Raw genomic sequence first — 14,688 nt, forward strand, 5'->3', positions numbered from 1 at the left:
AACTTAAAGCAGTTCAAAAACAGTAAACAGTCCTGTAAGCCACATATAGCACCTCTGATGATTTGTTTATGACTTCTGATATATGCATTCCCCACCTTAATTTCAATGTTTTCTGAATTACAATTTAAGAGCTATTCTAGGGGTTTTGGTAATTTGTTTGTAGCATAGACACACAGAAACTCCAGAGGTGCTTCTTTTTCACCAGCAGATGCATGCTGTTTTGAAAAGTACAGCTTTAAATGGTCTTTGATCTCTTCACAGAATATCTGGGTTAAACCATCTCTCTAAAATAATTTGATTACTCCAATAAGGATTTAGTGGTCACAGGCTGGATTGATGGTCCCCAAAAGTGTTTGCTGAATTCAGTATTTTCCCAGCTTCTCTTGCTTTTACCACCAATTCTTCCAAGATTTCTCTGAAGAAATCTCACCCATCGGGGACTATTGTAAGAAGGAGACTATTTTTGCCAGGCTCCATATGCTCAGAAAGCACTTGAATTTTTTAAATAGATTTTTTTTTTTTTTACTGTCCCTATACTCATGTATCCTACTAATGATTTTTGATGAAACAGACATTCTGGCCAAGCCTCAAAAGCACGTTTATCCAAAGCTATGGATCTTAAGTACAGCTTAATCATTTTTTATTTGTCACAACACAGAGAAGCAGACTTTCTCATCTCTCTTCCTATTTCTACTTTACCATCAGATTAAGCGGAAAGAAAAAGGAAGTCAGTTGTTTCCTTGTGTTAGTCACTATCTAACATTTATGGGTTTGTATTTTTTGGTTCAGCTTTTTTTTTTTTTTTTTTGTTGTTGTTTTTGTTTTTTTTTTTCCCTTTTGTAAATTATAGGCTCTACCAACACTACAGATTACATAGGTAAAATATAAGTTCCATCCTTTCTCCCAGCAAATTTAATTATTCAGCTGATTTTTACCTAATTTAGTTTTGGCATCAAATCCATGAAGACAGACAAGCTAATATTGAAAAGGCTGTGAAAATCTTTAATGCCCAGCTATATGTTACATAGTTTAAAAACCTCTCTTAGAAAAGAGAAGATAAAACTGGGATCACTGCCAAGTATCTCAATAGTTCTCTATCTAAATAGCTAAGTCGTGGATTTCTTGGGTTTTTTATTTCTATCCATATCAGTAGAGTTTCTTACAGTCTTGAAAAAACAACTTGTCTTCACATAAATCCTTTTTTAAAAATCAGGGGTTGAGTATCCATTCTTTGGAAAATGCATATCCCGATCTCACTTTTGGCAGATGACCAAGAAAATATATGGATACCTTTACTGTACTAACTAAAGTGTCTTTTATTCCCTTCTTCTCCAACATCCACATCAATTAAAGAGGTCATAGAAACCTACGTGTCTTGGCTTTATCAAACTTTGATCTGGAGTACAGGGAAAGTCTGTACTACCAGTTCAGGGAAGAGTTTTCAATCAGTGGGGATACCAAGACACTGTGGGCCTTGACTGCACCTCTACTGATGTGCTTATGTGTAAGGAATGTAGATTTCAGGTTTATTGATTGAAACTTAAGTTCTGCTCTGGGAACAGTAAGATAGATGCATAAGCTCTTTCTGGCTTTTCTTCCAGTTCCAGCTTTCCCTGTAGTTCCCTTTCCTGATGTAGTTCTAGAAGTTTTCTTTCCAGGTTCCTATTTCAGTATCTGATCACAAAGTTTTTACCTATGCACTTACATCTCTAAAGAACTTACAGTCTAGATAAACAAGATAAGTAAGGACTGGATACAATAAAATATTATTATTTCTGTTTTGCTTTGAATAGAGATACAAGAAGCTCAAGGGGCAATGCAACACAATGTATGAAAAGTCACTGCTTCCAATATAAGAAATTTGCAGCTGAACAGGAGCTTAATTCCAGTCTGCTGTGTCCCAGGTCAATTTTCTAGTCACCTCCTCATCTGCCTTTTCAGAGCACAGCATAAGTTCTATGTAAAATTGAACCTTCAGCTGGCCCAGCTTTGCTTCACTTTCATGGCCAGACCTCCTACGAAACTGCAGGAGCTGATGCCGACATGCATTTAACTGTGTATTTTTTCCTCTGACATATGGTATTTACAAGACTGCTCTACAGTACCATGGTTATTTTAACACATATGTCCTTGATTGCTTAGAAGAAGACTAGAAAATCCTTTGAGTACCAAATATATGTGTGTATATATATGTATATATATATATGCATATATTGCTATTACTGATTGCAAGGAGATTTATATGGATTATAGTGATTGACACATGGATGTTTAAGGAGGTAAACTGTGAGCTTCATATTTAAGGAGACCTCTACTCTACAGACTGCAATAGAAATGTGTTTGTGAAAGCATTCACGGCAGGAACTGCAATTTGGGGCAAAAAGTGTTGTCATGGAGAAAGAACTAGAGGATTCACGTGCCTTCATCTCTTCTTTCTCATCTGACCCAAACACTTCCCCGTCACACACACTCATATTAGTTTGGCAAGTCACTGACCCACGTCACATCTGCAGCCAGGGCCATCAGGACAAGTTGCAGTCATGTCCTCAGTGGCAAAGTGGGGAATCAAGGAGATCTGATTTCTATCTCTAAAATGGGCATCTCCAGAAAAATAAGATAAGAAAAACCTGTTCATGTAGGGAGAAATGCAGATTTTCCTAAAAGCAATACAAATTTGTCTCCCTTTCATTGAGGTGAAGGACATGGCAGCCAAGGTTGTGGGGAAGAATCTGGGAAGCCACTGCCCTGTATCCTGCCTTTGCCTGTCAGGGTTCCCACGTTTAATGCAAAATGTGTCAAAAATTTTGGTTGCTGCAAGCAACAGTTGCAAACTTTCTGCAGCACTCAGAAGTGACAGGCAGGGCAGAGAGAGGCGGGGGGTGAGGCAGGGGATGTTTGTGGGGGCTGCCATAGTTCAGAAGGAGAGGGGAGGAAGGCTGGATGCTCCCACATGCAGTCTCCTTCAGATTCCTGCTTTTAGGCAGAGTCTGCTGCTCTGCCTACTGGTTTTAAGACAGCTGCATCCTGCCGCTGGCAACTGCTCCCAGAAGGAACAAAAGAGAAGATGCACCAACAAACTGCCTTCCTGCAAGGCTTCACTGTTCCCAGTCATTACATGTCTAATGTAGGTACTAATCCCAGAAGTATATGGGTCATGGGTAGATACCTGCGGAATGACTTAAATATTCCATGGGAGCCACAGGCCTGGCCACTGACTCACAGTGAAGCCATTGGCAACAGCTCTAGTGATTTTCTTCCTGCCTTCCTGGTGCCTGGCTTACACCAAATGAGGAGGAGCCTCATTTTTCTTTAAAAGGAGGAAAGGAAAGAGTCGTAAAGTCTCTGTATTGTATAATGCCAGAAAAAGACCTGAAAATTTTATCTAGATCATTTACAAGTACTGCAGTACTTGTAAAGAATGCAAAATCCTGCAGGCAGGTAAGCAAACTGAGACTTCTGAATCTCACGAGCCCTGTGGGGCTGACTTCTGTTTCTCAAAAGTCTGGGGCTACTACCCTAGCAGTGCTTAAGAGGCTCTGTTTATGCTGCTCTTCCTTCATGTTGCCATGCTGGGGGGTTGGCAAGCTGTGTTCAGCACCACCTCTTCACTGACAATGACGTTCAGCTAAGAACTCTGCTTTGGTTTTGTTCATTTCTCAACACTGGTCTCTTTGGTGATGTCAAGCATCCACAGTAACAGACTTTCTTTTCTACCTTGAAAGAGGTACATCTTTCATAATGTTTGGAGAAATATAATGGCAGCAGAAGAAGCAAGGAATACAGTCAGTTAAATGTATTCTGCATCTACCTTCCTACAAGAGATAGCTCATATAGTGGTACATCAAATATAGTCAAAATCTTCCTTATAATGAGAATATTTTTGTACTAAATAATAATATCAGCATTTTTTGCATTAGGTAGAGAATCTTTCCTTTCACATATTTTAGTATAAAAGCAAACAGAATGATTGGGGAGTTGATGCAAATAGAGCTGCCAAGCAGACTGGCCCAGAGGTAAACAACTGAACAAAGTGGTGTTTAGACCTGTAAGTTATGCTTGTAAAAGCAAAATTTGCCATTGTGGTAATACACTAAATCTACAGAAGACACACAACTAGTCTGCTCTTCATTACCATCTGGTGGTTGTTGCATGGAGTGGCATTACTCACATCTCAAAGTTACTGAGGAAAAATTTCATGTCCTCAGAAAGGAAAGGGCACTATAGCAGCAGTGGGCAGCACAAGTGGGGCGGTTTTGTCTTAGACGCATCAATACAAAGGCATCAGATGAAGAAAACGCTGTAAAGATGAGCAGGTAGAAAAGAGAAAATATTAAGAAGTACTTCTCTGAAGTATTTTGAAATGTATCTGAGTATCATCTTCAAGCAGCTGAGAACTGCTTGGGAAGTGCAGAGTGCTGTTCCCTCCTACTGGCAGCAATGGCAGCTGAGACCATTGGACAAGATAAGATATTTGTTAGACACCTTTCATAATCTTCCCAGATCTTCACCACTCACCCAGAGAGGTATTTTATAGTGGTAGCCTAGCAGGAGGCCCATGTCCCCAAGAGGGAGCTAATCCTATTCTACAGCTACATGGGGAGCTAACTCACCTCTTGCACAATCCCCCTATCTATCCACTATATAGTCTCTACCTCCTCCCCTTCCCACACAATGATTACCACACAAAGGGAAATTGCAGTGCAATTCAGCCTGGAACTAACTTTTAGAAGTCATAGATTCAAAAAGCACCAAAAAGCACAGCCAGCCTCAAAGTTAGACCAGGTAGGTCCAGAGCTTCTGAAGAGTTCCTCACCCTTTTGAATTTTCCTGGAGTATTTCTTATCCTTGGAGTATTTCTTATGAAGGGAGGGTATTGTACCTCTTTCATTCTGCTTTTATGCAGAATGAAAGAGGTACAATAATTGACAAAGTGCAATAGCCTTTTGCTTTTATCTAAGTGTATGAATAATTAGGTAATTGATGTGCAGTGACAAGTCCTCTCTAAGTAGTTTGCAACAGTACCAATATAAACTCGTGGACACAGTCACAGAGTGTGCTAGTTTGTGTACACCATGAGGTTGATCCAGTGCAGCTGCAGCATTTCATGTCTTATGTACTATTGAATTGTACTTATTGAATTTTTCAATTATAGCATGGGAAAAATTCATTATTATAATTTTAAAATTCACAGGGCATAATACACTTAAAAACAGAAACAATTTTATACTTCAGTTGTTTTTTACCTTTAAAGATGCACTCTTCAGATCTTTTCTCAGCTCTGCCACTGATTTCTGTGACCTTTGGTAAGTTATTTAAGCCAAATCTTCTAAAAAGTGTAGCTCATTCTATATGCATCAATTTGTACATAAGACTGACACAGACCTTGTGGAGGTTAATACCCAAATCTGCATTTAAAATTTTGATTTCCACACCTCCATATCTGAATTTCCTGTTCTTCAAATTTTAGAAAAGACTTCTATATGTTGCAGGGATATTTGAAGGCATTAATTAGTTCAAATGCACACAGTGAATTAAAAATGTGAAGTATAGGAACATTATTATGTTAAATACTGGTATTATTACCATATAGGTCAGTATTTAACCGATACCCATGTCCTTAGTAGTTTAGACATTTTGTCAACTTTGTGTCTTATTTTAGATGTTTAATACATAATCAGCTTTCTAAATATTTCTCTGCTGGACACAGATATGAGAATGCATGAGATTAACACTATCTGAGAAGCACCCTGTCTTCATGAGCAGGCCTCCGTCATCACCTCCCTCACCCCTTTGCCCACTCAGACATGAGAAATGAAGACTTCCACTGCTGAGGGTGAAAATGAGTGGGTGGAAAATCCAAGGGACAAAAAGGAATCTGAATATTTAACAGAGACAAATACACTATTCCAGGAGGCAGACTTCACAAGATGAATGGTTTTAAGAGGATAGATAAGGCGCCTTTGCTGTCTTATTAACCGAAAGCAATATGTGATTTTTCCCTATCCAAAACGAAGAAGTAAAAATCTACCCTGACTTACGTATGATTTAGATACAAGGGTCATTTAGGTCCTGCTCCAACACTCATTGAAATAAACAAAACCCCTGCCAGTTATGCAGGTGATTCTGGATCACAACAAGATTGCATTTTTCATTCTGAGTTCCTAAGTTACTATAGTGTTGGGTTTTTCTTTATATTTAAAATATTTTGTTTTCTTGTAGCCTCATTATTGTGGTTTAATCCTCTTATACAAATTTTCTAACTCTTTGGTTCTCTATTTGACTACAGGTAGGCAACATTTTGCTTTCTGAAAGGGGAGTGAAAAGGATTTGACTTGTCTGCCACTCACATGGCCTAGCACGTCTCACTGAAAAATATTTTGCAGATTTTCTGAAATTAAAACCTTGATAATATCCAGAGCTGAAGTAAAAATTAAGCTTAATATACCATGTGAAGGGAGAGAAACACTCTGAATCAAAGAACAAGTCACTTAAGGAGACACTTAGCAAGACAAAGGAAGACACAATGAAGAGGTTGAGAATATGAGAAGTCAGCTCATGTGAAGGATTTCAGAACCATCCTTACAGTAGGAAAAGATGCAAGAGAAAGGTTTCCAAATTATTAATATATTGATATTTGCTCCTTTGGCCTCTTCTACACACAAAACTAAATCTTTGTTCAACCTCTATTCACTTCTGTCTCAAAATGGTACTAAAACTAAAGCTAATATTGACAGCATGCATATGCTTGATGCTGTTCAAGAGAAGCTCAAGGGAACAAGGGGATGCTCCTGCATCCCTTATCTCACCTTTTAATGCTTCCTGAGCTTTAACATGCTGCTGATTGCTCTAAAAGAGAGGTCATAATGGTTTCATCCTCTGAGCTGGGTTTGAAGGCAGCCATAAAAAGTTCAGTCTTTTCCAAATGTATGAACAGTGAATAAAGCAATACCTCATGCCATTGAAACGTCCTTCCTGAACACCTCTTCTCAGAGCAGTTATCCATGGGAGCATCCTTGTGCCCCTGTGCCCACCACAATGGGAAGAGATGCCAACAGGGGCTAAAAAAATTAGTTACAATTCACAGTTCTGTGATCTGGTGGAGTAACTTTATCAGTTCTCTGTCTTTTTGTTTAATTTCTTCTTCAAATTCTTAACTTTGCACTTATTTTAGCCTTTAAATTAAAGTTAATTTTCAACTACTTAAAAGCAGCAAAAATGACAGGGCGCAATCCATTTCTCAGTATTTGGACCACATCCAGTGACTGCTGCCAGCCCACACGACATATATAAATCATGGATTTTAGACCTGCACCCCTACATCACTTAAAGAGATAAGTAAAATTACTTGTTGTCTTACACTTCCCTGATGGCAAAGTGACTCCCAACAGAAGATATTCACATGTGCTCTTTATTTCAGCAAGCCAGAAGCATCTATCACACTCTTCAAATGTGCTCCTGAGACAAGAAAGGAGTGTGCAAGCAGCTGGTGTGTAGGACTATTTCATTTGTTAAAATTATGCCCACTTTGTTTTCTCCTAGCGTAGGTATGACTGTGCATGGTGATACCTAATGCTGTCACTTTCATGATTGTAAATTGACAACAGAATTCCAAACGAATTTGCCATCATCAAAGAAAACATCCTGCAAGTTTTCAGTCTGGCAGGTTTTATAGTTATATTTTGCTCTTTCCATAAAACTCACTCTTAAATGTAAGAGGTGACATATTTGTAAACATATTCCTGAAATACAATGCAAATTTTTCTTATTGCTACCTCTGTTTTTGGAAGCAGCAGATTGCCTTGATAATGAGTGGAAATATAAAATGCCTACCTTTGTTGAGGCAGGTGCAACTCTTTGTTTCCATTGTTTAGAAATAAATAGAAAGCAATTGTTTTCTGTTTCTATTTGTTATGCCCATTCTTGGCTCCGTTCTAGCTTTTCCTTTTTAGAGTTTTACCATATATAGGCAGAAGCTTTTAAAAAACAAGTACTATAAAATCTCAACCAAAATGTCTGTTTTCTTTCTTACTGAATTTGGCTGATTGAGGAGTATGTGATTTGGAGTCTGGGTCTTCAGTGCACTGAGAATACTTTTGGGTAGATTTAATATTAAAACTGGAAGTGGTGGCCAATAGAAAAGGCCTGTGTTCAGAACCAGTTTTCATCACAAATCAGATTTAAGTCAAAACCCCAAAACTTCTAATGTAAAACTAGTTTTGAGGAACAAGTAGCCAGGATCTTCAATCTTCTCAGCAATACAACACACCAAATAAGCAGAGGCTACTGGAGATTAAAAAGGAACTGGAACTATCATTTATGTGGAAGAATTATAAACCAGAAGTAGAGGCAGAAAGCCACAAGATCACAAAACACTTGAAATTGGAAGGGAAAGTTGAGTAGCCTACCTCCTGTTCAACTGCAGAGCCAAGCTCAGTGTCTTCTTGTTGTTCAGGAATATATTTTAATTCAAAATTTCTTGAGAGTATATAAAAATGTATATTTTTTCAAAGAAAAATTCATTTTCCAGTTTTTACTTAGTTCTTCCTGAGAAAGGAACTCTCTGAGCTACACACTTATGGACTATATGTCCAGAGAAATTGCATATGTGACTAAATTTAGCCATTCTATCTCCTTATTGCTAGAAGAAAAGCTAGGCTCTTATTTACATGACTCACATTCACAAGTGTTTGCAGTGAGTGCATCACATCACTGAAATGGGACAAAGAGACACATTGCATTCTAGTGGCTCTGTGTGGTAAATTGCTTGTGAGCGTGAGAATACTACTCATAAAACCTGATCATTTAAATAGTGCTTTGCAGTGAGCTGCTTCAGAAAACAATGAAAAGGCAAAGCTGGGTAAAATGAATCCATTTTTCAGAAAAATAATTTCTGAGCCGTTCCACCAACAGTGTTTTGTTTCTTAGAAATCCTGTACAAATCAAGACAGGAGCAGGTCTAAAAAGCACAATCAAAAGCTCAATCCTACGAATGTATAAACACCTTGCCACAGTTTGCATCCACTTCTTAAAATCAAGGGAGCTGCTTGTAATCAAAGGGTATATATGCTCAATTTCTCCAGGATAAAGCACCAGATGTTAACTCTTTCTGTCCTGCTTCTGACATACTGCTTCTACTGATAAAACCCAATTTTTAGGAGCGGTATAAAAGGAAGCATCTGATGAAGTACCTTTTAAGAGAAATCAAAACCATATCATACTTCATATGTCTCTGTTCTCTCAAAGCCTCCTTAAAACCAGTTTCTGCAGTGCTGCCATCAACTGCCTTCCTTTTTCCAAGAACACTTAAGATGAGTGCTTCCTTTTAGTTGATATGCCCATTAAAACTATACAAATGCATACAGACTAACTGCTGCCTTCACTTTCTTCATGTCTGTCTGAACACTTGTAGCTTGTCTTTATAAATTACTGTGAAGGGTTTGTTCTCTGAAGCTAAAGATTGTCTTTTTTGATAATCTCTATAGCAACTGGCACAAAAACCTTACTCTTTAGCCCCTACTATTTCTCTTGAGCCAGAATCAGAGGCAGAAGGAGCTTCTGAATTTTTCACATGTGGGATGAAGGAACTTTGCTGCAAAGTTGCTTCCCATAGGTGGTGAGGAGGGAGGGCAAAGAAAATTTACTGCTGTAGGACTTTCTGCCATTGGGGATGCAGTGCTGAGCATGCACATCTTGAGAGGAAGCAAATTCTGTAATGTTAAGAATGGATGTTGAATGGTGGTCTAAACAAAAAGCCGGGAAATCTAAGAATGGGTTTCAAATGAGTAGTACAGATATTTATCTGACATGATTAAAGACTCACTAAATTATCCTGGCTAGAGATATTACAGGACAAAATTCTATAGCTTATATATTCTCTTCTCATTTTGACTATTAAAAGTAACTTTGATTCACAGTTTTAATATTTACTATTAATTTCTTAAAAGAACTGTCCTAAGCATTTTACAGTCTTTTAAAACAAAGTAGAATGTGCATTAGAATGATCTTAATTGATCTTTACAGGATATAAAAAGAGGGATTAAAATGGAGCACAAAGAGGATATGATATGTATCTTCTTTCCTGAGTAAGAGTTAGGGCTAACTGAGAGACTCAAAGGAAAGGGAAACAGGGTGAGGTGGTCTCAGTGTGTAGCAATATCACACTGTCTGGAGATCCAAGGGTAAAGCACAAGTTCAGCATGTCAGTCCTCAGCTCCTCTCAGTCATCTGTGCAGCTTTGCTGCTGCACTGAAATCCCCAAGGCACACTAAAAGTACTTCCAGCTTGCAGTTTTCTGTCATTTGAGAAGATGGCTCTCAAGCTCTATTTGACTCAGGGGATTACTGCAGGTATAAAACAACAATAGCACTATCACTAAGGAGATGAAATAAGTGACCTATTTTGTTACCTGCCTCTTTATGTATAAATATGAGCAAGATTTGGTTTTTACCTGTACAGGGAATTATTTCACAATTCTAAGGTTTCATTTTATAGTTTTCAAACCCAACAATTCAGCTTGATTGTTAAAAAAAATTTGATCTAAAATTTTGAATTTATATTATTGATATAATTGCTGCAAAATGTCACCTGCTCAGGGCGGCTCAAATGGGAGCTCATTTCACTGACAGAGTGGGCAAGAAAGGTAATGGCAATAGAAATACTTAATTATTTCTGTCAAGGTAGACACTTCCATGCAGAGGACATGTGCTTTTCTTGCTATAGCAGCTGTGCTATCTCCAGTCTTATTTAATAACACAGATTTAAACTGCATATCTCAGAGGTGAGAAAGAAAACTAAAAATATTGAAAACTAGTGGCAAAGTTCTACAGATTAAGTTCCTAGAACTTTGGACACTAAGCAGCCTGATTTCCAAAACTGCAAATTAGCCATCTACTTAGTTGCCTATTTTGTGGGGTGCTCAGCAAATTCCAAGATGCCCAAAAGCCCTGCTGAGTACCCATCAGGTTTAACTCAGCCTGACTGATTAAGCAAACCCCATGGGAGTGGACAGAAAGACACTGCTGGGTTTTGAATTGAATTTATTGACTGCAGAAGCAGCTGCCATTTGAACATGTCAAAAACAGATCATATGCCTCATCACCTGTATAAGCTTTTAGAAAATGTTTGTAAACAATAGTCATAATATTTGAGAGTTAGCCCCTTCCCCATAGCCATTCATTTTAGATGTCTTTGTTCTTTGTACAAAGTGTTGTTAAAGACATCCTGAAGCAAGAACTATGTCACATGGAGTGTTTTTATCAAAATTATAAGTGAACAAAACTCTTTCCAAACAGCAATCCTATAGTCTCAAATTAAGCTGGGAGGTCACATTTTTCAGCAGCTAATTACTGAACTAGAAGAGGAAAAGAAAAAAATATAAAATGCCCCAAAGAAAAAAAGAAAGTATTTATTCTACACTGTTACAAAGAATTAATAAATTAATTATTTTCATAAATGCGTCTACTTATGGTTGGAGAAAGCACATGTGAGATGAAAGACTCCCAAAGCAATCACTCAGGAAGCATGATGTGCTCCTTTTCCAAGAGTGACAAATTTTCATAGAAAAACGTATAGTTCAAAAGTTTGTTCCAAAAGATGCTCAAAACTATCACTAGAATGGCTGTCACAAACTGTATCAATAATCCAGCATTTTTCATATATTGTAGCATATTTCAGCTACAAAAAATATCACCAAGTCTGCCATTTCTCAGAAACAACTCTGCATGTTGCTGTAGCAACTCAAAAGTATCCAATACGTTTCCCAGGGGCACCGCACGCGGGACCGTGAAGCGCACAGAGGAAACGGGTTGAACCTGAGAGGGATAAATGTTATTTCTGCTGCGCTACGGTGCAGTGAAAGCGAGCGGCACCGGCAAAGACATAAACTGTTCACAGGGCTCCGATCAGTCACTGTGTAACGATGCACAAGAGAGGTCAGGTTACGTTAGAGCATCCATTCCGAGAGCCTTAAAAAAAAAAAAAAAAAAAAAAAAAAAAAAGGAAGAAGAAAATCGCGCTCTAAACGCAAGATCAGTTACACTGGTTAAAAATTTGCATCTAGAAATCAGTTTCCCGGGGCACTGGGCACCGCTGCGGGGCAGCCCCCGCCCCCAGCCCGCGGTGGGAGAGCCGAGCGCTCCGCGGGCGGGCGCCTCCTCCAGCCTCCGCCGCTCGGCAAAACGCTGCCTATGGCAGAAACGTGCCATTTCTGTCCGATCTGCCGTGCCCCTTTCACTTTATGGCTAACATAACACCGAGGGGAATTTTCACGCCGGAGCGCCCACAACAATTATTCACCATCTCTTGACACGAACCCGGCGCTCCAGCGGCGGGGGCTGAGACTGGAGGTGGCGGTCCCTTCCCTACGGCAGCGCGGGGCCCCGGTCCCGCTGTGCGCCGCCAGCCGCGGGGCCCCGCCGCCCTCAGCGCTCCCGCCGCACCTGTTGCGGCGCCGGGCCCTCAGCCCCCCGCGCCCTCAACCACTCGGGCCCTCAGCCCCCCGCGCCCTCAACCACTCAGGCCCTCAGCCCCCCGGCCCTCATCCCTCCGCGCCCTCAGCCCCCGGGCCCTCAGCCCCCCGCGCCCTCAGCCCCCGGGCCCTCAGCCCCCCGGCCCTCATCCCTCCGCGCCCTCATCCCCCGCGGCGGGGCCCGGCCGGTGCCGGTGCCGGGGGGGGCAGAGGGGCGCCCCGGGCCCGCGGCGCTCGGCTCCGCGCATGCGTTCCGCTCTCGGGACTCGCTGCTCCTCTTCGCTCCGCGCCAAGTTCCAGTCGGCGGCTCGTCCCCCGTGAGGCAGCGCTGGGATGGGGGCGGCCGCACGGCGGGCCGGCCCGCGGGCGCTGCTGCTGCCGCTGGCGCTGGCCGTGGCGTGCGCGGCGCGCAGGTGAGCGCCGCCGGGGTGCGGTGGAGGAGGGAGGTGTGCGGGGCCGCCCGGCCGTCTCCCTAACCCCCTTGTGCTTCTTCCCGCAGCGCCGACGGGCCCAGCAACATGTCCTACGTGAAGGAGACCGTGGACAGGCTGCTCCAAGGCTACGACATCCGCCTCCGCCCCGACTTCGGAGGTGAGGCGCCCGCGACCCCCGCCCCGCGCTCCGGCCCCCCCGGTCCGCTAACACCGCCTCCCGCTCCCCCGCAGGTCCGCCCGTGGATGTGGGCATGCGGATAGAGATCGCCAGCATCGACGTGGTCTCGGAAGTCAACATGGTGAGTGACCCGCGGGCCGGGCCAGGACGGGCCGGTGGAGCCCCCGCGCCGCCCCTCCCGAGCGGGGCCTGCCGGAGCCCCGGGGCTGCGCGGGGGCACCGAGCCACGGCCATCGCCGCACAATAACCCAGCACGCCGCAGCTGCTAGGAAAAGTTATTTGCCTTTGTGAGATGGTGTTGGCATGCCTGCGGTGGCACTTCAGAAGGGCTTGGTCAGAATACCTGCTGCAGGTTTGAGGTTCTGGGTCCCTCCTGCCCTGGTTTGCCCTTGGCGTAGCCACAGCTGCCGTCGGAAATGCTGGAGTTTCTTGAGCTGTAGCAGCAGATGGCCAGATGTGCATGTTTTCATGTTAAATTATTTAAAGAGTTAAACAGTTCACCTCGCACGCTAGTAGCCTTGAGTAAAAGGTGCAAAGAGAAAATGAGAAGGACTTCTAGAAAACTCTTTCATGTAGAAGGGAAAAAAATAACAACACTGCAAAATAAGTACATAAGGACGTTTCCAGCTATCAAAAGTCTCATAGCTACAGGTGTGAAACATACTGCATTTGATTTCAGTTCTCCTGCAGGAATGAATTCTAATAGACAAGAAGGTTTAAAGAGCAAAAATGTGACTTTAGTGCCTGCCTCATTTGACAGTCTTTTCCCAAAAGAAAACAATAAATCAGTTGCAAGTTTGAATGTTACACAAAATCGTGTTGAATTATTCAGCATCATGGGCATTTTGTTCTCACTCTTTTCTTATGTTTGATCTCACATGAAAAATCTCAGATGCTTTCTGTACATATGGGAGCTCCTACTTAGTTAAAAGAAGCTCAAAAACCTTACAGTTCCATCCTGATCAGCAGTTTATTTCACTGGGCAATATTTGCCCATTTGAAGTAGTTTACCCAAAAGTGGGTAAATTTCTTCCTTGGTATATTAGTTACTAGCTGTCATTAAAATAATCTCTTTTTTGTTGTTGTTGTTGTTGTTTTCGTACTTAGTCTTTTTCTGTTGTTTATTATATATATCACAGCTTCTGTTTATGTGTAACTGTGTTATTTGCTTATGAATATGCACGGTAGAGTGGGGAGGAAATAGAATTTGTCAGGTGGTGTGTTGCACATTAAGGTCTGCAGACTGCTAATGCCACACAAAGAGAACATTTTACAGGTTTCAGTTCCTGGTCTTCCTGTTGCTGTATTGTACTTTCAGGGAGGAACATGGTACAGATGACACAGATAAGGCAAAGGAAACAGAACAAAGACCTTATCAAAATAGTCAATGAGCAAATCTACTCCAAGCTATTTCTACAACACTGTAGTGGGATTGCTGCTTTCACACCTGCAAAAAGCCAAACAGAGCAAAACACAAAAACACCTGTTCTGAAAAGTCCACAACTTACCTTGTAAAGTCTCAGCACCTGAAACTGTTAATCTATAAGGAAGTGGATGTGACAGTTTCCAATGGCAATCTCACAGGGCATTAATTGCGTTGCAGCAGTTCA

At 41.5% G+C, this 14,688-nt stretch overlaps 1 protein-coding gene across 1 annotated transcript in view; it reads left to right on the forward strand.

Annotated features, from left to right (window-relative positions):
- Positions 1-12,965: 12,965 nt before the first annotated feature.
- GABRB1 (gamma-aminobutyric acid type A receptor subunit beta1) overlaps positions 12,966-14,688 on the forward strand; it is a gene marked incomplete at its 3' end in the record, with an annotated part of 107,917 nt that continues 106,194 nt past the window's right edge. Inside the window, exons 1-2 of the mRNA XM_083861597.1 lie at positions 12,966-13,057; positions 13,132-13,199. Of these exons, the coding sequence (XP_083717723.1) occupies positions 12,985-13,057; positions 13,132-13,199 (141 nt within the window). The 5' untranslated portion in view covers positions 12,966-12,984. The remainder of the gene's footprint in view (positions 13,058-13,131; positions 13,200-14,688) is intronic.

The sequence above is a fragment of the Zosterops lateralis genome (assembly GCF_965231275.1).
Source record: "Zosterops lateralis genome assembly, chromosome: 5".
Taxonomy (NCBI): Eukaryota; Metazoa; Chordata; class Aves; order Passeriformes; family Zosteropidae; genus Zosterops; species Zosterops lateralis.